This window comes from Manis pentadactyla, chromosome 2 (assembly GCF_030020395.1).
Source record: "Manis pentadactyla isolate mManPen7 chromosome 2, mManPen7.hap1, whole genome shotgun sequence".
Classification (NCBI taxonomy): Eukaryota; Metazoa; Chordata; class Mammalia; order Pholidota; family Manidae; genus Manis; species Manis pentadactyla.
Window position 1 is genome coordinate 206,167,827 of NC_080020.1, and position 24,930 is coordinate 206,192,756.

The window sequence follows — 24,930 nt, forward strand, 5'->3', positions numbered from 1 at the left end:
ACACTTATTTTGGATTTAATTTCCATAGAAAGAAGGTACAAAGATTTCTCGAAGATATTTGAAAGATTTCAAACCACATCTCTGTTTTGATAAATGCAATAGATTCCTAAGTATAAAAAATAAAAGTAAGGCTACACATTGCACATCACCATCATAATTAAGTAGTATTTAGAAGACCATGATACTGAATATATGAATCTGATTTAACATCTTAGTTTCTTATCTAAAGCAGTTTTTAAAAGACATTTATTTTTCTGTTTTCCTTACATTTCCCAATCTTCATCCCTAAACGAAAATTAATAAGCAATTTAGGACATGATGTAAATCTATGATTTATTGATCACATATCCAAAGATACCAAAAGAATGAATCTATAGAAGTTTCCACACAGCATTTGCCTAGAGCCAGTTTATTTTAAACTGTGCCATGATTTTTGAATGTGATACTAGATGCAATTATCATAATCTAAATCAGAATATTACAAATGAAGATATTCTAACACAAAGACTTGTATGATTTTGTTTAGGTTGTCAATGGTTGTCACATCCAAATTTTCTTCATTGTCATCCATGGTGTGCCAGACTTCAGGGAAAGGAAATGTTATCAGATGCAAAATTGGGACACCTAATAAAAAAGAACCAATTTGTAAGTAAACGCATATTTCCAATGAGTAAATTAGAACATGTCATTTGTCAAGCAGAAGTCTGAATGGGAGCTCTGTACCATATAAAGACAACTGATAATTCATCTTCTGTGGACTTTCCTGTGTACAGGGGTCAGAACTCTAAAGTCATTCATTTATTAAACAAATGTTAATTAATTCCATAAACAATTATAAAGCACCTACTATGTACCAGTCTGTATTCCAGGGATTGAGGTCTCATCAGTGAAAAGGTAAAACCCTGCTCATTTGGAGCTTACATTCCAATCGTTTAGAAAGAAGCAACTAAACAAAAAAAATTTTAGAAGGTGACAAAGCTTATAAAGAATAATAAAACATGGTATGGGAATAGAGAATGAGGGGCAGAAAAGCCAAGAAAGGAGTATTTAAAGCCAGGGGTGGCCTCTTTGAGAAGGGAGAATTTATTTTAAATAGAGACATGCTATTATAAAAGAGAAAGCAAGCTATGCAAAGATGTGGGGAAGAGTGAAAGCTGGAAACCAACTAGGAGGTTACAGCAAGGTCCCTGGGCTGACTTAGATAGACTTCTACCATAGACATCAAGGATACTACTTCCTTATTAATCAGAAAACACCAGAGTTACACAAAGTGTAAGAATACAATCTAACTCTGTGAAAAGAAAGGCAGGTCATTGAAATATGAGCTTTCATAAGTATTTTAAGTGTAGGGAAGAATATAAAGGTATCCTCAAGGATTTGGAATGGCCTTCATGAAAACACAGATGCCATGAGATGATCGGTAGAGATTTAATTAATTAATTAATTAAAGTTAGTGGTTGCTCACCCTTCCAGACTGTTGCAAATGCACATAAAATATAGCAAATACAGCAGGTAAAAATTGCACATGTCCATGCACATGTACAGACAAACACATACACATTACCTTTTCTTAAAAATGGAATGTGGTCATCCTGAATCACACCTCCATAACCAGAATTCTGGAAATACTGCCTCTCCCAAGAGTGATCCTTGAGCAAACCTAATTCATGGAGTTCATGTTCTGCAGATGAAAATAATACAGCAGATGAGTATCTCTTTTTATCCAATCAATATTCAGAATGCATAAAGAATTTGAAATCTTGTGGCCATTGTTTTTAAAATATTATGCAGCAGTGAGCACAGCCACGCCCATGGCAATAGAGGAGGCTCTTATATTCCTCTGGGCTGAACAAGCAGATGAATACATTTTGGAGTAGTTCTGAGGAGAGAAGAATCACACACGGTCCTAGCTTTATGGGTGAGGACCTCCTTAGAGGTAGAAACTCACTCAGTAGAACAATGGAGAATGAGAAAACTAGAGGAAAATGGAAAATTGTCAGGGGGAACATTGGTGTAGTTACTTACGGATCCAAGATCCTATATGCAGAATTCCTTAAGAGAAGATGTGGTTCTTGAAGAGCAATACTCAACTAGAATGGGGATGAAGTACACTGGGTGGCCACTCTATGGGAAACAGATACCTCTTATGACCTGCACTAGTGGTTCTCACAGTGTGGTCTCTGACCAGCGCAATCAGCATCATCTGGAAACTTATTAGAAATGCAAATTGTCTGGTCCCACCTCAGACCTACTGAATCAGAAACCGAGAGTGGAGCCCAGCAATCTGTGTTTTAATAAGCCCTCCAGTTGATTCTGATGTACACTACAGCCTGAGAACCATTGGCCTGCATTCAATTACTCTTTGTCATCTTGTAACATAGAACCCACATGTTCCATGGTTACATATAATGTGAATTCTGTTACAAAATAATAAGAGAGCACAGAAAGAGTATGAAATAACTGAATGAAACTTCCTAGGATTGTTGTGGGTTTTATTTTAATTACTAATTTAAAGAGTAAAACTAGACCAAGTGGTAAGCAGGCATATGTAATATGATTTCAGGAACATTGAGAAAGGCCCTTAACACTACCAAAGCAATATTCCCATTTGTTTTTTGACATTTATAACTCCTTTACCTTATACAATTAAAAATATGGTTTTAAGTGTAAATACCTTTATGGGGGCAGCACAATGGGTTAAAATTGCATTAAGAGGCAAGTTACTGATATAAGTTCATTCTGGTAGAGGAAATAAGAGAAGGACATAAAATCTTTGAGAGAAGGTCAAACCCAATTTCTTGAGGCTACCATCAAAGTAAGAAAACATCCTGCAAGGCAGAGGCCCAAGAAGCTTATGTTAATGATGCCATAATGGCAATTGTTTCAAACTAGGAATTGAAATTTGCTAACGACCAGTATCTGAGGTTCAGGTAAAAGTTTCTCTTACTATTCTAGATCTGGATATTGGCAAATTCTGAACTCATGGCAAAAGCTTCAGTTGATATGGCAATGCTTTTCCCACTGCTTAGAAGTAATACAATTCCATCCTGTTCTAAGAAGTTTGTATGGCTAGTAAGGAATTTCTAGCCCAAAGTTCTTGCCTTGAAAACAGGCCTCCTGGCCTGGATTCTGTAAAAAAAAAAAAAGGTCTACCTCATTTTCATCTCTCCCTGATGCCAAGTATGTGTGTGTGTGTGTGTGTGTGTGTGTGTGTGTGTGTGTGTGTGTGTGTGTGTATTGGGAGTAGGGGAAATGGAGGAATAAAGGGAAAAAATAGTTCTCCTTTTCCTTCTCCAAGTTCCAAGCCTCTCTCTTGAGCCATAGTTATCTTAATTTCTTTGCCTGGCCTGGCCTGACCTGGTCTGGCCTAGTCTATTCATATTTATTTGACACTAAGCCTTCTCTTAAATGATGCTTAAAGGATCTTGGCTTCCCCTTGCATCCCAATCTCCTACTCCTTTGGAAAATAGGCAGAGATTGTACTAGATGTAAAGGAAAATCACATCTGGATAAGGCACAAAACAGAAGATGACAAAAACTGAGATGGAAAAGCAAGAAACCTTCAAAAATATCTTTTAGTATCATTATAAGGACATAACATTCATCATTAGCCAACAGGCTTTGCTAAGTAAAGTTTTCCCTAGAAATGCATTCCATATGCTTGAACAAGACTCCAGGAAAATATTTTCAAACCATTTCTAAGGACATGCAAATATGAAATGTAGTATTTTATGTTTTCATTTCAAAATACAGTTTCATGCAGGAACATAAACTGGGCATACTAAAACAGATGACTAGGAACAATAACTAATCAATAAAGCAAGAAAACAAGCCAAAAAAGTACATTATATATTCAAACCATATACTCAAATTATGATTTTTTTTTAATGTAATGTTTGTCAGTAGGAAGAATCCAGGTCTAACTCTTTAATAACAATGATATTTACCAATTGCTTGAAGCCTACTAAACCATCTGGCAGAGTTTGGGAAAAAATTGGGAAATGTTGGGTTTGGAGCTCCAATTAAATCCAGTAAGACCAATAAATCCTAAGGGAGAGAAAAAATATTGTTTAATCACTGTCACCAAAACACATTTCACACTCACCAATGGAAAACAACAACCAGTCAAGACTAACTGCATTTTAATAATTGAGAATAAGCTAGGGAGTCATACAAATGAACTTAATAACACTGTAAGCTAATTATTACGGAGAACTTTTAAAACCTTTTTTATACAATGTGGACAAATGGCAAAGTGTAGATTCTTTGTGTCTGTAACCCAAAAATGGTATCACTAAGGATAAACTAGAAAAAGGCCATTTGGATAAATATTTCATAGATTTAAGTTTATTTTCCAATGGCAGTTCAAGCCTGTCTGAACTTCTATTCCATTCTAATTAGCCATTTTATCCTTTGTCTGTAATGATACAGCTGCCTATTGGAGACTAAGTGGATAGTAATTATTCATTCCTCAAAGCAGCATGTAAGAAAAACTCCTTGACTAGAAGCTACGTGATCTTATGTCTCCGGGTCTCCAATTTATTTTCCATCAAACCAGAAGCTCAAACTTGCTGAACTCTAAAGGTCCCTTCCGGTTGTAAACTTCTGTAATTAACCTAGTGTTTCTTAACTTGGTTGAGCCATAAAACATTAAAAAGCATGAGCACTCCCAGAAGACTACTCCCTGCCCAGATTAGTAACTCCTAATTTATGTAAGTGAGATAATGTGTAGGTAATTGTCTAGCAGAGATCTTGACACAGAGTAGATAAATATTTTCAGAGTCTGTGATTCTAAAGACATAGTATCTATTGACTCAGGAATGACAAATGTATTTACTGAAAAAAATTAGGGTTGCTTGAAATGGGAGTATATTCATAAGGTTGGATAAGTTACTAAGACTTTGTTTCTGGACAAATGGTCTTAACTATCACTATGGATTCATATAGTTGGACAGACAAATAAATAACTTTGTTCCTCCTACTGATCAACCAGGTCTCTCCTCCTCCTCTGAAATGTTTTATGCATTTGGGCACAAATGACTGAATGAGTGTGCTGAGCATATTCCCTTGAGCCATTATGAGCTGCCAATCAGAAAGGGGATGGAGAGAATGCCAATATGAGATGTATTAGAGTCACAAAGGACATTTAATGTGGCTATGTGGACTCACAGGGTGAAGGTCAGTTTGAAAGGACAGGGATAAATGGAGGAGGTTAGGAATAGGCTGTCAGTTCACAGATTGGTGAGGGTTAAGGGCAGATGAAGGTCCAAGAGAAAGTCTCAACAGTAGCATGAGGTTCCTAGCTAAGGTCAGTGAGGACTCAAGACTGAGTGAAGGTCTAATATGGGAAGAGAATCAGAGTAGGGACAGAATTCAAGGTGAGCTGAAGGATTACAGATGAGGTATGTGTCCAGACCAGGAATGGGGATGAAAATGGGGTCATGTGTTGCACCCATTACTTGGAAATAACAGTAGGATTTTATGGCAGCATCAAAATTTCTCCACCCCCATGTCAAAAATGTCACATACACACTTGGAGTCATTATAATGCCTTGAAACCACTGAGGCAATTCTCCATTCCCATCCGCACACTATGTCCCACTGTGGCCCCACTTCCCAAGACCCTAGCCTCCCCAGGATCTTAGAGGCCTCAAAAAAAAGGGACTTTCTCTTTCCACCCTTATAGAGTACTGGAGGAATGTGCTCTCATTGGACCAAACAGATCTGATGTTTCCTTAACCTGATTTTTTTAAACATCATTTTAATTAAGCTCAGTTGAGCACAACTTCTAACCCAGAATCATTCTTTTTAGCTCTGGGATTCCTCAAAAACCTAATGCCTGCCAAGGAATGTTCTATTATAAACACTCCGCTCCAAGGATGTCATGGCAATCTTAGGTCTTCAAGTGGCATTAGCTCCGGCTTCCTTTGAGGCACAGCCTGCAGCTACAGCCCATGGAAATTACCAACTAACCATGCCGTGCAGTTGGTTGGTATCTCTTGCTCCAGGTGGGTGTGGGGTCGATGCCATCTTTGAAGCTAAGTGTCGAGACCCATATAGAGAATCATGAGGAGACCAGTGATGAAAAGCCTCTTCCCCATCGAAGAAAATCATCTGGAGTGAGACATCTAGCTTGGAGTCTGAAGTGTTCTGGCAAAAGGAATAGTGAAAAGATGGCAAAAACACTGTGAGGGTTAAAAAATAGCATGCTTTCCTATTGGCTGAGCAAAAAGACTGATGTGCCATGAAGAAAAGGAAGAAACCAAAGAGAATTAAAATATACCCAAATTTATTTTGCACCACTTCCGCTCCACAAATCATCCCACTTCCTACAGTATAAATTCACCTTCTCCTACTCCCTCTGAAAACTGCAGTCTTGTATTTTCTCGTACTCCTCAGAGAATTTCGCAACTGTGGAACTGCTATGGTGCACAGGATGACGCCACCCGGTTCCCTTTTAGAAGGATGGCCAGGGGAGCTGTCCGCTGTCAGTCCCTTTAGGGACTGCCCTACATCCAATGACTGATCTAAGCAGTCCTGGGGGCTCTAAAGGGCCATTCCACGTCCAATGCTCCCCAGCGGTTGGCTGAGGCTGTTGTTAAACCTGCATGGCAGTTTGACTTCTCCCTGCAACTACTCCCAATTCTCCTCCCTCCCTGTCACAGGTGATGAGCCCAGGCCAACTCCCAGGAAGACCTAAATGCTAAACTCCACATCAGCCCATGCATGCCAGAGAACACAGCCTGAAACAACTGCAAACCTTTCTCACCTCTCACCTTACTTAGGTCTGCAATTTTTTTTTTATTGAGTCTAGGCTAAAGGATTTGCCCTAGGATGCAACAAAGACACAAAGAATAATAATTAAAGCTTCTCCCCTGAAAGAGCCTACACTTTAGTTGGGTGAGGAAAGATAAACAAATAATATGAGCGTGACAAAATGTGCTGAAGGTCACAGATGTAAGTAACATAAAACTCCTCTGGTAACTGGATAGAATGAGAGGTCCAATCCTCGGGGTGTCAAGGAAGACTTTGTGAAAAAGATGGTGTTTGAGTGGAATTTAAAGGTGTGAGTAAGATTCTGATTGATTTTATACTTCCCACTATCTGACAACTCTCACCCTTCCCAATCCTTCACCCCCACTGGAATCCCTAATCTACTGAATCATTCACCTTTTCACAGTCCTTCATTATGTCCTCACTTCACTCTATATTCAGTTTAAATTCCAGAGTTGAGCAATCTAATCACTCCCTGACATACACACTCAACTCCCTTGTCCCTCTGTCTACCTTAGTCACTCTCCCATGGCAGAAACATAACCTTCAGTCCAACTTTGTTTGCCTCCTTTGTGCCTACATTCTTGCAATTGAACCTGGCTGGAGAAAAACATACAACAATTTGCCCAATATAATACTAGAGGAATATGCTCCCATCAGACTGAACTGAATGTGAAGTGTCCTTAATCTGTTACAGATACAACTCTTATCTCTCTAAGGATATTAAAAATAGTGTCCTTTAAGTTATCTTCTGCTCCTTGTAGTTGATTTTGTCCCAGTTCATTTTTCAATCTGTAGTATTTGTTCTGCTTGCCTTCTTTCATGCTGGAGACTGTCCTCAAATATCTGGCCATCCTTTGTGTTCATTCATATTAAAGAATAAGGTGTTAAAACACTGACTAGAGATACAGATTGGCTGGCCTCACTGCATGGCAATCTGGTGCACTGTCAGTGTTTTCACTGACGTTCTCCAAATGTCAGTCTGTGGGTCTTTTCTATGAGGTAGCCCACATTCCTCAGAGAAGGACCCTCCAGTTTCCTATCTGATGGGTATCCAGTGGGTTTATTCCTATTTGCTGCCTTTCTCCCGCTGGACACTGGGAAAAGGTTGGGATCTTACTGTTCAATATGTAGACTTTTACCTAATCTCCTTGATTTCCATGAGGCACCTTGTGACTGCCCTCCTCTGTATCTGGAGTCCCCATATCCAGAAACTTTGTGGTTCAATTTCTCCAGAAAAACATTCTGTCATCTGCAAGGGTACAGGTGGCACTTTCACCTATCTGCCTGGTACTGGGAGGGAATCTATAATATAATCTAAATTCTCCTTATCCAGACTTATAAACACTCTCCTCTCTAGCCCTGCCTCACTTCTACATTCCTCAATATCCCCTCCAATCCCTGAGCCATTCCAGAGTTTTGCCAGGGCATTACTGGCCTGCCCATTTCCTCCTCTCTCTGGGGACTGGGACTTCTCTACTCATTTGCCATTTCTCATTCACCTTCTGTCTTCATATTGTGGCTCCCATTAGCAGATGTTCTCTAGATTCATCAGAGATGAATCTTTGGCTTTAGGCTAATTTCCTAAGAAGGAAAAAAAGTGCCTTTATCCTCTGAAAACAAAGTGAACTTTGTATGTTAATCATTTCCACTGTCTTAACATCTCTTCTAAATTAGACCACAGGAAAACGACAGTTTATCATACTTTGAGCATCTCAGCACTCCCAACAGCATTAAACATGGGCTGTGTCTGTCTGGCCAATATATATGCTCTCAGGGTTTAATAAGAACTAAGTAATCAGACATATTTCCTCATTGGAAAAAGGTGTAAGGTGCACACTTCAGTGGAGACATTTGATGTTTCTGGTTGTTTAAAGGGCTTTGACTGGTTCCAAAGTTCTAGCTCCAAATCAAATAGCATAATCACAAACACTGGAGCAGAATGAGAGGACCTGGGACCAGAGAGACAGGCTGCTCATACCCAGGCCAGAAGCAAAGAGAGGGATTTTTCGTATTCTGCAGGCTTGAAGATTCAGGTGCTCCACTGAAATGTCAACTCTGGTTGTGATCAGTGCAATGATTTACTTTCCCTCCGTTCTCAGCATCAGTCTGTTTAGACGGGAGTAGACTTTTGTGGGTGATGATCCTGAGTCCTATGATGCAACTTGCTCTTTTGCTTCTTTTCAGGATTGGCATGAAAATAACTGGTAGCCTTCAATTTCCAGTAACTCAGCCTAGTACCTTGGAGCTAGGAAAATCTGTGTGGCCTGATTTGTGAAGCTCTTCCATTTTCATAGTAAACCATTAATGCCTAGTTATGGTTGTTAACATCATCTGTGAGTTATCTGTAGTCTTGCCCCATCCAAGCTGTATTAATTAATGCCACAAGGATAAGATATCAAAATCTCCCCAACGTCAGTGTCTTAAAATAATAATTGTGCCCTCCTGGTCTGCAGGTCAGCTAGGGGACAACTGATCGAGCATGGTTATAGCTGGAGGAGCTTTGCTTCACCCTGCAGTTGTCAAGGTTGGCTCTGCTCCACATGTCTCTTACCCTCCTCCTGGGACCAGCAGGCCAGCCAGGGCATGCCCTTCTCAGGGTGACGGCCACAGAACAAGAGAGCAAGCCCATTGCTCAAGCACATTTCCAGCCCCTGTTTGTGCCATCTTCTAGCATCTCATTAGCCAAGATAAGTCAAATAACCAAATTCCAAAGCAAAAGATGTGAATGTATAAGTATAATCTTATTACTAGAGGGCAGAGGGCTACAAAGAATTGGAAAAATAATCCAGTCTACTATCTAGTCCTCTCCCAGGTTGCATTCTACCACCACCTACCCAATCCATGACAGCTGAAGAACTTAAAAGAATTCCTGAATACAAAAGTTAGTTAAAGTGTAACTGGAAGAGTAAACCTGATACTCTCAACATTTGCATTCAAAACTAGTCCTTTGTTTAACTGTCCACATCACTGTTTACCTCTACTAGAAAGGAAAATGAAGAGAAAGTATGTGTATTGTTTTAATGGGTATCCTCATTCAGCCCTTTCTATTTCTGGTCACCAAAAGCAGGTATGCACTGCATGGAAAAGGGTAAAGGAGCTGACCAGGAGAAAACACACCTACTACCCAGACTGTGCCTTCAAGTCATACTGCATTTCATTTCAGGCCCTTTACTAGAATGCAAATATGAAAAATTAAACTTTTACATCAGCTGCTGAACTCCCTCCCCTGACTGCTGGCAAAGGGTGCTATTTAAAAGCAGAGCAGAGCATGAGGCAAAGACATTATAGAAGGTTCAGAAAACAAAACACACCCAAAAAAACAGTGAAAAGGATATGAGAGGTTATAAACAACTCTTGCTTTCTTCAAGTTCAGCATATCCAGCAAAAATAGAACCAAATATCTCTATTACTTCCATTACAAGATAAACCTTTTACTTCTTTGCCCCCATTGTAGCAAAGGCTGGCCCCTTCACAAAGCTCTGAAGGGGAAAAAAAAGGCATGTGGGGCCTGTGAACAAAGTTTTTTGGTTTTGCTTTGTTGTGTTTACTTGGTTATGACTGATACCTGAACAATATGTCTTCATCTAGCTTAGCACTTTTTTCCAGTATACCCTTAAGAACACAGAGACTGAAATAACATCTGAGAGTCCCAGAAGTATTCTGAGCTGAGAATATAACAAAAGCTCTGCTATGCTACATAAAATTGAGCCGAGATTCACAGATAATAACAATAATGCATTTCTGCTTCATGCTTTTCATCTTGAAGTCTGAATTACCCATTTTCTGCTTCAGAACCACTTTGCAGCAACTCCCTCCCCCCACCCAGCTCGAGAGCACCATCTCTCAGATGAGAAGGTTGTGATGTCTCACAGCTCTATAAACAAGAAAAAGTAAACGTAGTTCTCAAACATAAGCCTGTACCAACCTTCCACCTTTGTCACTTTTCACAAAGAAATGTTGCATCTGATTTAATATGTATTCAAAACTAAGAAATCAGGTGCCACCTAATGAAATCACTGTCATATATCTTAGGTTTATTGCCCATGGTGACGTTTCAAATAATGTAATGTCCCAATTAATATTCATTCAACCTCATATCAACAAATGACTACAAAATGTACTGTAAGTCTGCATGTCTAGATGGCCTTTTCCCTCCCTCAAGGATTCTACAATTCACTCTGTGTTATCCTTCTAATGTGTTGAATCCCAGGAATCTATGAGAGGGAAACAGATACCTTCAGGGAGAGGAGTTGCTTGTCTAAGGCTCGGGCAAGTTCCAACATCATTGCACATGGCACAGCTGAGTCAGTGGCTCCCACAAACACCCTGCTGTCCCAGTGGGGAAAATACTTGGAGTCGTAGTGGCAGGCAAGGACCAAGTGTCGTTTAGCTGTGGGATTGAGGGTGCTGATGATATTTGAGAAAGACCGGTACCCATAGGGTGTCTGACTTAAGAAGGTGTCCACTTCCAAGACCCAGTCAGCTTGAAGTCTCTGAATTCTCTGCATGATGTGCTGATCAAAACAAAAGGCAAAATTTCAGATCCAGACAGTTCTATTTGTTAAATTAAATTAAATTAAATATGATGCCTTTCAAGTTAAAAATGCAATACATGCTTATTGAATTAAAAGCAAGAATGTTTAAAGGAAAAGCTATTCTTCTCCCTCACCCTGGTCTTAACCTTGACAGTCAGTCCCAACCAGTTGTTAATATTGACCAATGTTAATAGTCTGATGTATGTCTTTCCACACCATTCTCATTGTTTATACAAACATATACAAGCATGCAAACATATACTTGGCAAAGGATGTATGTTTTTATAGGGATAGAATCCTACATTACACATTACTCTGCCCCTTAACAATGTATTATGGACATTTCTACTTGTCAGGAGACACAGATCCAGTTCAGCATGCATTAACATCCACTTTCAATGTTTCTTGGAGGCTATGAAGACAGGTTTTGGAAATGAGAGATACTAAGGTCCTAAAGATCTCAACTTTCTCACTCTAAGCTCTTTGAGGGCAAGAACTGCCAATGTTAGCCCTTCTTTCTCAAGTATATACAAACAAAAGATACTGCTGCTCACCTGCCTAGGATAATGTAGAATAATGTAGTCCCACAACAAGGGGATGGTTGGAGGACACCTGAGGTCCTGCCCACTCTAAGAATCAATAAGCACATCTGAACCATAATGACATAACAAGTAGTTATCCTTCTGCACCCCAGGTGAGTACAGACCCACTGCAAATGCTGGTAAAAATTAAAAAGATTTTCTTCTCCCATCTCTCCTGATCACCTTGTGCCTTATGAACAATATGGTGACTGGTAGGAAAAAGCAGCAGATGGAAAAGAAACACACTTCAGGGACTGGAAGTGTCTTCTTTAAGAATCTAGATTTACTGTGAGAAGTTACAGGTAAGTTCACTGCTGTTCCATTTGGCCTTTCCTATCTTTATTTTCCCTTTGCCTTATTTTTCTAAGTTTCATTTTTTTACTTTGAAATATTATATATACCTTTGCAAGTTGGCTTAAAGGATTTTTTAAGAGTCAAAAGACAACTAACCGTCAACATAACTAGCAATTTATTCTTTAATTAACATCCAGTAGGGATGGACTGTGAGGTGATAGATTAATCGCTTCTAATACAGGAAAAGAATGGGATATTTCTTTTCCCTCATGGAAAAGTCCTGTGTGGCCTGCCCTAGCTAATGTGACATGACACGTAGGCAAGAACTTGGAAAAACTGGCAGGAAGGTTCCAGAAAGAGGAGAACTAAACTAGAGGGAAGACAGTGATTCCACAGTCAATCCTGCAAAAGCCCATAATGAGACAGTTCCCCAGCTTTGCTTTCTGTAGTGAGGTGGACTTTGGCCTATGTAGCATGTACACATGGTCCCTTACCTTTGTTATCACACACTTATGAGTTGTCTTTTCATATAATAAAAAGAAATGTTTATAACCTTTTGAAATCATTCGTATCTCGTTTGTTCTATTATTCTCCACAGTTCTTGCTACTCAGCTTTGCTCACAGTGGGTTATCAGTAATATGGGTTGGTTACAACTAATGAGTTATTCTCAGTGAGAAGATATAAAATGATATGAGATCAAACATTAGTAGTTTGAAGAGAAGGAAATCATTGTGCATCTAAGACAAGTTTTCCATAGAATATAAAAATAAGTTATCAGGGACTTATTTCAGACTTGAGGGGAAAAAATTTTTTCCATGAAATGGGTCATCTTAAAAAAGAGGCATATACTCCAGAACATCTGGTATCCAGATGATGAACTCCTCCAATACCAACAGCAGCCTACATGCTTGCAAAATGAATTGAGATCTAAAAAACATACCTGTGAGCTGTGCCCAGCAGAAGTCTGACACACAAACTCATGCTCAACTATTAAACAGGGTGAAGCCAAAATTCCTGATATTCATGTTGATTTAAAATCCATAAAATCTTCAGCAAATGCCCCCAAGAGTTCTCCCTGAAGTAACTTTTTTAATTCAGTATAAACTTTTTTATTTATCTTAGCAACAAATTTCAACAAATTGGCTGCATAATCTAGTTAGATCATCAGTACCTCTTACTGTGCCTTTGGTTCTCAGGCATTGTCTACAATTCTCTGCAGTAGGCTCCAAAAACTCCTGCTTTTCTCACTAGAAGCAGGGAGTGCTTGGCTGTGGGGGGACATCAAAATCAGCTGTGTTTACCTAATTCAGGGAGCAAATGTCTGGGTCTAGTAAGCATGCTAAATACAATTTAGAATATAGGCTGTTTGGGGATTATTATACATCTATTTTTTAAAGTGGGGACGGGGTAAGTAGAGAGCGAGAGAGATGGATAGATGGAGACAGAGATATGAAGACAGAGATAGATGGAAATGGAGCACAGAAAAAAAGAAAAAGTTACAAAGATAAAGGTGGAGACCCAGAGAGAGAGAGGCAGACAGTGAGAGAGGAAGAGAGAAAAAAAATAGAGGTAAATATGACATTCTACTTCCTGATGGGGAAGGCCCAGGGGATTTTAGGTTAACATTAGTGAATGATCCTGGGTCTAATTGAATTCAATGTAAACTCTCATTTCCAGGTTCCAAGAAACATGACATTGGCAGGCCAGATTTGTTTGCAGGAAACAGGTCCTGCGGTATATGTACCAAGTCTGCAAACACACCATTGTCAGGATGCTGAATTCTGCCCCGGGGGGCCTTGAGGTATCTCCTCTTTTCTGGATGTTTCACATATCAGTCTCTCCAGCTCCACCCAGGACCCTCCACTCAGAGACACACAAACCTTCCACTGAAGTAGCCCAGCTTCAGCTTCTCAGATGCACTGTGCATCTATAGATTATTTTAGCCCCTAAGTTTTGCCTCTTTTAGACAGTTTCTGGCTCGTTCCTCAGTAAGACTTCATCCTCCTTCTTTTAATTTATTTTTTATTCCTATCTCAGGTAGAAATCACTAAAATACCCAAAAATTTCATGCCTTCAAATTATTTATTAAATAAATTAACTCCTCAAATAAATATATGCTAAAAATCCAATAGGCATCTTAAGGCTTATTGATCAAAGACAATAAAAACAGAGACTATGGGAAATTGTTCCCATATTATTGTCTGAAAGAGAATCTATAGCAATGCACATTTTATTCATAACTGCAAAAGTTAACTTCACCAATTTATATCAAGCCTGCATTTTTTTTTTTATTTGAGAGTCTTCTCTAGTTATAACCATGAAATTCCATAATTTATAAAACATCCATCTGATTCAGTGCTCCAAAGCCTGGGGAGAAAAAATACATTTTCCACCATTTTTTTTTACACTTAGTTCTGCATGAAAGGTACTCGTCCTAGTCAAATTCAGGCCATTAGGGTAGTTACCTCAGCATGACTCAATGTCATCCACCTCACCTTCAAAAGTGGAAACTCTTTATCATCCACAGCTTGGGGGACAGCTCTCTAAAACTTCATGGTGATTTTCTCCTCAAAAAATTATAAAATTGAGTCTTTTTTGTGCGATTTCTAACTCAACCATCCTGTTAGGATTACTGCCGTGTCAGCCAGACCATGCATCAGCAGCCCAGCCACAGGCCCCAACACATTCCAAAATGCTGTCGATAGATTTCTCATTTGCCTCCACCCCCACAGGACATGGAAAATGACATTACGGGTTCAGTAACAGTTTTCAGTGAATATAGAATTTGCGAATCACAATAGTATATCTGTGCATATTATTTATGCCATCTATTCTGTTGAAGCTAAATAAAGATCAAAACACCAGTATTTGTTGTATTTACAGACTTCTAGAGCATGCAAGCAAGGAAACTCAGGTCTGAAATATGCACGTATGTGTCTGGATGTATATGGCCTTCTGATCAAATGGTGTGGGGAAATGAAAAAGGTCCAGTTGTATGAGTATTAAAAGCCTGCACTTTTTCTGATGAGGAACTGAGGGTTTTGGAGAGCCCCAATAAGTGCACCCCAAGCTTCTTTTAAGAAAATGCTTGGGAGATGGGCTTAGGGAATATCACGGAAATGAGTGGTAAGCATCTCACTCTCCACCTTGGACACAGAAGACATTTGTGAGCACACGCTAAAGCTGGTTGGTTCCTCCCAGCCACTGCGCTCCAGCGAGAGGATGGGGAAGTCAAGCAGATTTGGGTCCACATCCTCACTACTATGTGTGTGACCTTGAAGAAGTTCATTCATATACCTAAACCTCAGATCTCTTTAAATCTGTAGCATTAGGATAATAATAGTACCCAGGTGGTGGCACTGCAAGAACTGAATGAGAGGACCCGTGCAAGGATCTCTGAAAAGAACCTGGCCTAAAAACTTAATCCTCCAGTTTTTAATTTATTTTTTATTCCTACCTCAGGTAGAAATCACTGAAATACCTCCTCCATGAAAGACAGCAGCATCATTATTTCTCGCTCTGCCTAAAGGTTAGAAAGAACTGAGGTGCTCTTTGGGTTTCCACCATCTAATTCCTTAGGAGAAGCAGGAGCTGTTTGGATGGAAGACAAGAGGTGAATGGGGTCACAGACAGTGACCATCCGGGCTAGACTTGAGGGGCAGAAGCCATATCCTGGGGAGAAAGGAAGAGCCCAACAGCTGCGCCACCGGGCCTTGGAGGTGTCACTGTGTTACAGCAGGGTGGGTCTCAGGGCCTGAACAACTAGGCAGGTGGAGTACTCTCAGTGGAGGAGATGAGGGGCCAGTCTCTCCCCATACCTTCCCAAGCTGCCTCTTGAAATGGAGCTAGTTTGAAAAACAGCCATTCAGAGCTGGGGTTTCAGAGTGCTTAGAAAGACTGGCACTGAGGAGGCAAAGAGACATTCCAGGTCTATCCCACTTTATGGCTTAATCTACCCTCTATAGTGGTCTTTCAAACCACAGTGGTAAAACCAGTGGGTCTTTAAATCAGTTAGTTCATTGGGTCATGACCAGCATTTTAAAAAAAACAGTAAAATAGAATTAACAGTATCAGACTAAACTGCAGGCAATAACAGAGAGTTTTTTTTCTTTTCTCATGAAACTTTTGCACCAGTTAAACTTTTCTTTATGCTTGTGTGTATGAAACATAATTTTTTTTTTTTTTTTTACCATAGATCAGTGACTGAAGTTTGAGAAGCACTATAGGAGAAAGTAGCTTATCACTGATCTTGACTCTCCTCCAGGGAGGATACAATTTCCCACAGGAGAATGGAGGCCTGAAAGGAGAGTAACTTACCCTTGGCCCAAAGCTGTCAAGCAAGGATGGTCTAAGGCTACTGATGTTGGGCATTTAGGACCCAAGAAACTTGGTTTTGGTTCTGGGGACTGTGATAGAGACATGATCAGGATTTGAATACTTAGCACCCTGTCCGATTTTGTACCCCTACAGAGATGTCACACCTAAATTGATTTAGATTAGCATATATCACTTAATTCAGAGCATTTTCTCTCAGTTGTTTGGTTTTCTCTCTTGCTCATTTTGGTGAATAAAAAAATGAGATGACAGGTCAGAATAGGAGACAACTCAAAATTTGAGACATAACATTCTTGTTCACGTGAATGCCAAGCATGCAGTGACCTTGAGGTCTGTGAGCTGCTCTCACCTGGCGAGCAGCATAGCTTCCAGGGGATCCTGGATATCGCTCTATCAGCAAAGGTCGTAAGTCATTTTGCCACATTTCAGAAACACTGGTGCCTTCTGCCACTTTGCGAAGAGATGATGAATTCAAAACGGCCGGCTGGTGATCATTCTGAGGATTAAATAAGATTATTTAACTATCATTTCATGATATGTTTAAGACTCATCCTGAGACATTTGCAATAGAAAACTATTTGCTTTGAACCTCGAAATAAAGGGATAGCTCTTTTGTCATGCAAAGTAAACTAATACTCAATTTCAAAATTACCCCCTTAGATCTAGAAAGTTAATCTGTTTTGGGGGCTTATTTTACAAAGTCAATAGAATGCTTTGAACCTGAGAATGTTTAACACTTACTTCCTGTGTTAATTTTTAATGATTTTTTAGTACAACCACTTTGTAAAACTAAGGTTTAAAAATATCAATTATTTATCTCCTGTTCTTAAGAAAACCCAGTATTTAAAAACTGCAGCCAACAAACAATACTTTGTTAGCATAATTGCATTATAACAGGCAATGTGGTTTACAGAATTAGCACTATCTTAGCGTCAGAGAAGTTAGATTCAAGGCTTTTACAGCTACTGGTAGGTTGCATGACCTTGGGCAGGTCCCTTAACTTCCCACTCTTCTCAAAAAAACTGATAAAGGAATTTGAGCTACCTCTGCACTGACCAATATGGAAACCACTCACCACGTGTGACTACGAAGTTCCTGAAATGTAGTTAGTCAAATTGAATTGTGCTTTAAGTATGTTTAAGCATACATACCAGATTTCAAAGACTTCCTACGAAAAAATGTAAAATAGCTCATTAATAATTTTATAGTGAGCACTTGTTGAAATGATAATTTTTGAAATACTGAGTCATATATTATTAAAATTTATTTCACCTATTGATTTTTCCTTTTTTAATGTAGCTACTAAAAATTTTAAATTACATATGTGCTTCTTTTTGTATATTTCTGTTGAAGAGCTCTAACCTAGATGATTGTTGCAATTCCTTCCAGCCGAGCTTGATGATCCTATAGCACATGAAATAGTACACTTTTCATGGTCAGCTAAAATTACTGTAATATTCTAATAATTCTCACACTCTTAGGTACACTTACATATTGGTTAAGGGAACTGAACTTAAACAGCTAAATAAACATAACACTCAAATTTGTATTTTGGATATTACTTTACACATGCTGTATTTTCTTATGATACTAGTAATGATTATTTTTATTCATTACAGGTTTGTCAGGCACACAATGACTGAATGTGTTACTCCTCCCACAGGGAAGTGGGTGATAAACCAGATGATTTCTTCCCCAAGGAGAATGATGGAGGTAATACAGGATATTAAGCTCTTTGGATGCAACCAGAAATTGGGGGGGCTGTGTCTATTTTTACAGTTTTTTCCAGGACCAGTATTAGCTGAATATGTCTAAGCAATGACATAGGTATTCTCACTCCATGTAAACACTCCATGTGGCTGGTGAGAAACTGAAATTAGAGAATGCTTATTGCCAAGTTAGTTATACTCATCTATATCTTGATATGTCTCAGTGATACTCTCTGATACTATCACGCAAAGAGCATGGGCTGTGGGTTCAAAGAGACTCTCCCAACTCAGCTTCTCACACAGTCTTCCTCACCCCACCTATTAGCCATACCTCTGGTGAGGTTACTTAAGCTCATTAAGACTCAATTTCTTTATCTGTGAAATGGAGGTAATAACACCTATCTCTTAGGCTAATAGCAATAAAGTGAGCTAATATGTGTAAATTGCCATAGTAAATATTCAGTAAGTTTTAGTTCACTACCTACTATCAAACATGAAAGAGGTACAGAATTTAGGGAAGGAAAGGCCACTGAGAGATGATTTAGTCCAACCTTCTTGATTTCTGTCAGTGGAAATTGAGGTTCATAAAAACCTGATTTTCTAGAGTTCACAGGAGAGTTATGGGTAATTCCACGAAAAAATACTGGCTCCGTGGATTTCCAATCCTACACTAGTTCTACTCTGCCTTCTGCTTCATCCACGCACTTCCCATTTACTCCCAAATGTTGATGCTGTGCCCAAACATCTCCAAGTTTGTCTTTGGTTACTGATAATACATTTTTTAAAAATATTTCCTTGATGAACTTGTCACTGTAGCCTTTAAATTCCTCGGTATCTCCAGAATCTAAGTCCAGGCTAACTCTCACATATATCCTTGTGAAGAAAGCTAAAGATAAAAGATAAAACAATAAAAACATAAGAAGAGAAAAAAAGAAACCTGAGGCAAGAAGTCAGAAGACTTACATGGTTAATTATTACTTAACCTGACCCACAAGAGCCTGTTTGGTCTCTCCTGTTGCCTCACAAGCCCCATGCAGGGCCTCTTGCCTCAGCGCACCATGCTTCTGTCAGCCCAGCACCCTTCCAGGCCCCAGAGCAGGGTTTGAGGCTCTGCCCAGATGGGACTTTTGCATCTGCTGGGGGACAGGGGGCTTCTAGCTTGAAGGCTTTTGCCTTCCTCCTCACCTGACTAACTCTCTCTCATTTCAGGTTGTACCTTGGAGGTCACTTACATGTGTGTTTATTTGTTTAAGGTCTGATTTCATACAGGGTGTCAGCATCATGAGGGCAGAAACTCTCTCTTATTTCCCATTCTCTCTCCAGAGCTACACAGTGCCCAGCTCATATCAAACACTCAGTAAATACTGGGTGAACTCATCAAATAAGGAAATGGGAGATGAACTATCTTTTGGAAACTATCTTCACTAATACTGTATTTACATAATAATAAAGTAAAACGGGCATTTTTGCCATCAGAAATATCAAATCAGTTGAGTGTACAAGCAATGAGACAGGAGAGACAGTGGGGGTTACCTGCTGTGCAGGGCCACGAAGTGCTGTGGGTCAATGTTAGCAGTCTTTGCTCTTTTTGAGTTTCTGACAGTCAATGCTTCTGATGATTTAGAGTTGGACTGGCCCAGGACAGTCACTGGGAAAATGAAGAACTCTGGGGTCAAAGGCTGTTTGACCAGTGGCTCTTTTTCTATTTACTGTCCATTACTCCAACTCAGAGCCTACCTGGTCACTGTGGATGAGGTCCTTCATGTCCACAGTGAAAGGAAATCAAGTTTAAATCACATTTAAATGGGTGATTTATAGAGGCTTGAAAGAGTTCTGAAGACATTAGAGAAAAAACAGGATCAAAATAAACAACCCTCCAGCATTTCTAGCTGAAACGCAATAGAGTGATAGAGAAGGTGCAACAAAGTTGGCAAATAGCACCTAAAAATGCTTAATGGATGAATAAAGGGAAAGTATAGTGGACAGGCCCACTGACATTCCTGAAGACAGAGACTTAACATGTGTTGTCTCTCAATCTCCTGGGTTCAATCATTTAATTAACATGCTTCAGTAAAGAGCCCACCCTCTCCCTGCCTCCCTGGGAGTAGGGATGCCTCTGTGAAATCACAGAAATAAGTCAGGAAAGGACGGAGAAGGGGAAACAACCACACTTGGTTAATTAATTAAGCCTTTCTATTCATTAAAGCCCTGAATGGAAAAGCACTTGACTTTTCCAACTTAAATGTCATCAATTTGACTTTTATGGGGCCTTACTTGCAGAACTTGATAAATATAAAAATCTCTGTGGAGATGAGAGGGAGCAATAAGAGGAGAAACCCGGAGAGAAACCCTGGGTTTGAGCATGAGGAAAAGTAAATAAGGCAAAAGTAGTGTTGAGCTCAGTGTTAAATGCAAAACCCAGATTGTTCTAGGTTTATTTCAGTTAAAACGCACGTTGACAACTTTCTATTGGTACAGCCATTCTCAGAGGAATGAGTCTCTATTACAGCTCCTGCCTTGTCTTTTCATCCAGGCAGAAAGGACAAGTCTCCTTTAGTGACAAGAATCTTTCAGCTAAAAAGTGTGAACCAGATATTCTTAAGCATCCCCTCTAAGCTAATCACACCATGCCAGGCCAAAGAGGGTTTTACTTACATAATCTGTAGAGCTGGCCCAGCTGGCCAAGGGATTTGAGGTACCAAACCATTGAATTAAAGGGGGAGTCATTACAGAAGTGCAGCCAATCTAATTCCATTTCCCATCCCATTATGAGCATCTCCTAGACAGCACTCAGATTAACATTTGTGTCTACGTGCAAATTCAACCCAGCCAGTATTTACTGAATCATGTGTACCAGATACCACTGACATTACAAGTGCAGTTGTGGGAGAGTTGGGAACCGAATAAGATGAAGTTCTGTCTTCTTTCAATGCAAGCACATATTGAACAAGCAAAGCAGTAGAGACTTTGAACACATCAATGTAGGGTCAAATCCTGGCTCTCTCACTTACAAGCTGTAACTAGGAAAAGCTCCCTTATCTGTAAAGTGGACATTATAGCACTTCCCTGCCAGACGGTAGAAGCTCAAATATGGGACATTTTGTCTTTTCCCCCAATACCCAGCTTACCACTGACCTCCCTGTCCCTACCTTGAAGTCTTCATTGCTGCTTCCGTAAGAATCATGGCAGGTGTGTGGGTATGTTAGGGAGGGGTGGGGGGGATTGGCTAAGGACATTTAGAACTATGGAAGAGGGGAACCCTGAGGACTTTTAGAATACATGTGGTTCCAGAAACAGAAGAATGTGAAATGGTGAAGAGCGTAGTAACAATTTGCCAAAGCTGATTCTAAAGAAAGATTCCTATGTAAAGAGAACTTTACTATATACAGTTCCTCTGCTTTAAAAAATCTGCCTCTCCGTCCCCGATATGACTTAAATTTTTCTACCTCACTTTTGTTACAATAAAGAAAAATTTTACCATTAAAATACATTGGGTTCTAGCTTTATGATAAAATTTAGAAACACTCTAAATATCCAACATTAAAGGGGTAGTTATATTATGGAATGATGATGATTTTACAGTCATCAAATGATGCTTTCAATGCATTTTATTGGCTCAAGGAAATACTTACACTATACAATTAAGCAACATAGCAAGATATAAAACAATTTATGCAGCATATCTCTAACATGAAATAAATATTCATGTGTGTTTATTTTAAAAATAAAAAATTAACCTTTATTAAGAATTTACTATATGCCGGCCACTGTGCCAAGCAAGTGCTTGACAAGAATTGTTGATATTGAGTTCTTTTAAAAGCCTAAAGGAGGACTTATTTAATGAGAGTCTTTTTAACAACTGGCTGATATGTTTGTCCTGAAGGAACGGATTTGTACCAAAGAAATAAAATTGGGGATCAAGGGGTGCATGATTTGGGAGAAGTCATCTTGGAATATGGATCAATGCCCAGAATAATGACTTTAAACTCTATGATGGAGATCAAGGAGGCAAAAAGGAGTGAGAAAAGAGAAGTTTCCAAAAAAAAAATTCCTATTTTGGAACTCCATTTAGGGTCAAAGTTGACCAAGAAAGGGGAGAGTAAGCTCTTCTTCTGGCCCTCCAACCCTCCCACCAGCCCTATACTCCTTCACTATCTGGGCACTGCTGCCTGAACCTTCAGCCAGGATGCATCTACCTAAGAGAAGAGGTAGAGGAGGAAAGATGAAGTCTCTTCAATTTGCTGATGTTATGGTCAAGTTTCCTCATCTGAAAATTGGGGATAAACACCCTCTGTTCACAGGGTCACTATGAGGTTCAAGTGATACATACACACACACACACACACACACACACACACACACACACATATATATGATTCCTAATAGCCAGATGCAATGCCCCTAAATATATACTTCTCAGCCCACCTGCAAAGCTAACAACTTATAACATTGCTTCCATGGGAAAATTGTTTACAGGTTTCAGGTAACCAAATCACAGTCTTCTAAACACAACTATAAACTAGGGTTGAACTGTTTTTACATATTAGATGCCACTGAAAGAAACACACCTTTATTTCAAAACAAAGAAAATGGATTTCAGAATCATTGTTTTCTTTACCACACCTCACCTTTCAGCAGACTAGTGTACCAAGGGCACACTTCACATGATAAAAATAATGAAATGCCATACAGGACAGGATGACATGTTTTAGTATGGACTCATTCATTACCCAGATTACGAACTGCACTGGCCACCTGCAGGCCTTTATGAAGGCCCACAGATCGGGAACTGTCACGGCTGATTAGGTCATTTGCTTCATTTGTTACACTATTTAAAAGCATCCAGTGTCCCGACAGTACAGTGATTAGTAGAATTTTTTAAATCAAAAGGGATTCATGCTTAAAAAGACATTTCCAAAAGTTAGATTCTCATTAGTTTAAAACATTTTAAGAATCCAGAACCTTCTCCCACCCACAAACACATCCTGCCTGCAATGATTCCTTAAAGAGCAGCTCCGACTAACAGCTCCCATCTTGCATATTCCCACCCATTTAGATGTATCAGAAACACACATTTGTGTGACTCCACATTCTGTTTCCTAATGCCCCCTTCCCAGCTTCTGACTGGGAAGGTATACACAGAGAAGTGAAGAAGGAGAGGATTTAAGTATCTAACTCAAAGTTCCTTAATGGATATTACTTCTACGGAAGTTGTGTAACTCCATGGGAAATTGTTTTTCTTAAAATGAAGTTGTTCTTGAGCTGAACTCCCACATCCTCACCAGGTTCCCTGTGGCTGGTGGTCTCTGGGTGTAAGTGGGAGCCCGTTGGGTCCCCTGGATGCTGAAGCTCATTAAGCGTAACCCAGAGACCTGAAGTGGACCGTTCATATCCCTGTGTATGTGGCCAGAGGGAACGGCCGTGTGAGCCAACACAGGGCCTGGGCCTTCCTCCGCGGGCCCCAAACTTACCCGTGAATACAGGCATACTATGAGTATTTAAAGGTCTGTTTAGCAACACTGTCAAAGTTTTTATCCCTTTACGTTAGTTGCTGATTTTCTTAGTACCTTTAAAGCATACTATTTCACCCCCAATGCCGTTAATATTTGCGTAAGTCTCTAACAATTTCATGATTTCAAAATTGTTACACAAGAGAAAGAAATCATTGTGAACCTATTTACTTCACTAGGAAGGAACTTGCAAATCACTTTTATCCTAAGTTCCTTATGTGAAACTTCCACCTACAATAAGATGCATTGCTCTGACAACTGCACTATACTCTTTCAAGAAAAAAAAATTGTAAAGTTAAGCGGGTCCTTGGTTGGAGCTGCTCCCCTTAAAAACCCAAAAAGACAAATAGCACTCGTCTGTCCAGAGACTGCCTGGAAACGTCAACGTCCCAAGGGCGTCCTTGGATGCAGCGGTGGGGGAGTCGAGGGCACACCCCCAGGCGCCCCGGGTACCCCAGCTGCCCGGAGCACGGAGACCGCTGGCCTCTCGGGTCAAGTGGGCGGTGACGCAGCGATGCGTGCTCACCTCCCTGCTTGGCCGCCGCCGCTGGACACACTTCCTGTGCCTCTCAGCACCCGCATCAGACCGTAGCCGAGGGGAGGCTGGTAACATCACCCTGCTCCCGGGGCGTCTCCGGGGCAGCCCGGAGGCCAGCGAGGCAGCCTGACCAGGACGCAGAGACCCCACTGCAGCGGGCGCCAGGGGCTGGGACGGCTGCCCCGCCTCCCACGCTGCCTAGATGGGGCTCGCCCGGCCCGGGGTCCGCGCACCCGGCAAGACTCGCCCAGGTACCCTCGCGCAGCAGCAGCCCCTCACCTTCTCCTCGGTCCAGGCTGCGGACCCCCGACTGACACCCCGGGCCGCCAGGGGCAGGGCGGCCACCAGCAGCAGCAGGTGGAGGGTGCCCACGACACGCCGGTCCCCTCCGCCTGCCATCTCCGCCTGTCTGGGCGCGGGTTCCCCGGGCCGCCAGCGGTCACGAGCCCGGGAACGCGCGTCCTTCGCCTTCCCCCTTCTCCACCCTTGGGTCGACTGCGCCCGCCTCCCCATCGCCGGGCGGTCGCCTCCCCACTGCGCTGCGCAGGCCGAAGCCGCAGCTCTCCTCCCCCCCGACTTGCAACCCAGGGCTGGGCTATCCTGGGAGGCACAAGCTTCCGAACCCAAGGGAACAGAGACGAGCACTTCCT

At 40.6% G+C, this 24,930-nt stretch overlaps 1 protein-coding gene across 1 annotated transcript; it reads right to left on the reverse strand.

The window, feature by feature from the left end:
- QPCT (glutaminyl-peptide cyclotransferase) lies at positions 1 to 24,868 on the reverse strand. The gene is made up of 7 exons (XM_036931653.2): positions 24,560 to 24,868; positions 16,873 to 17,019; positions 11,013 to 11,291; positions 5,974 to 6,150; positions 3,948 to 4,047; positions 1,565 to 1,681; positions 1 to 624 (listed from the first exon to the last, which is right to left on the reverse strand). Exons 1-7 carry the CDS (start codon positions 24,791 to 24,793, stop codon positions 479 to 481), a joined length of 1,200 nt encoding a protein of 399 aa, XP_036787548.1. The 5' UTR covers positions 24,794 to 24,868; the 3' UTR covers positions 1 to 478.
- Between the last annotated feature and the right edge of the window lie 62 nt (positions 24,869 to 24,930).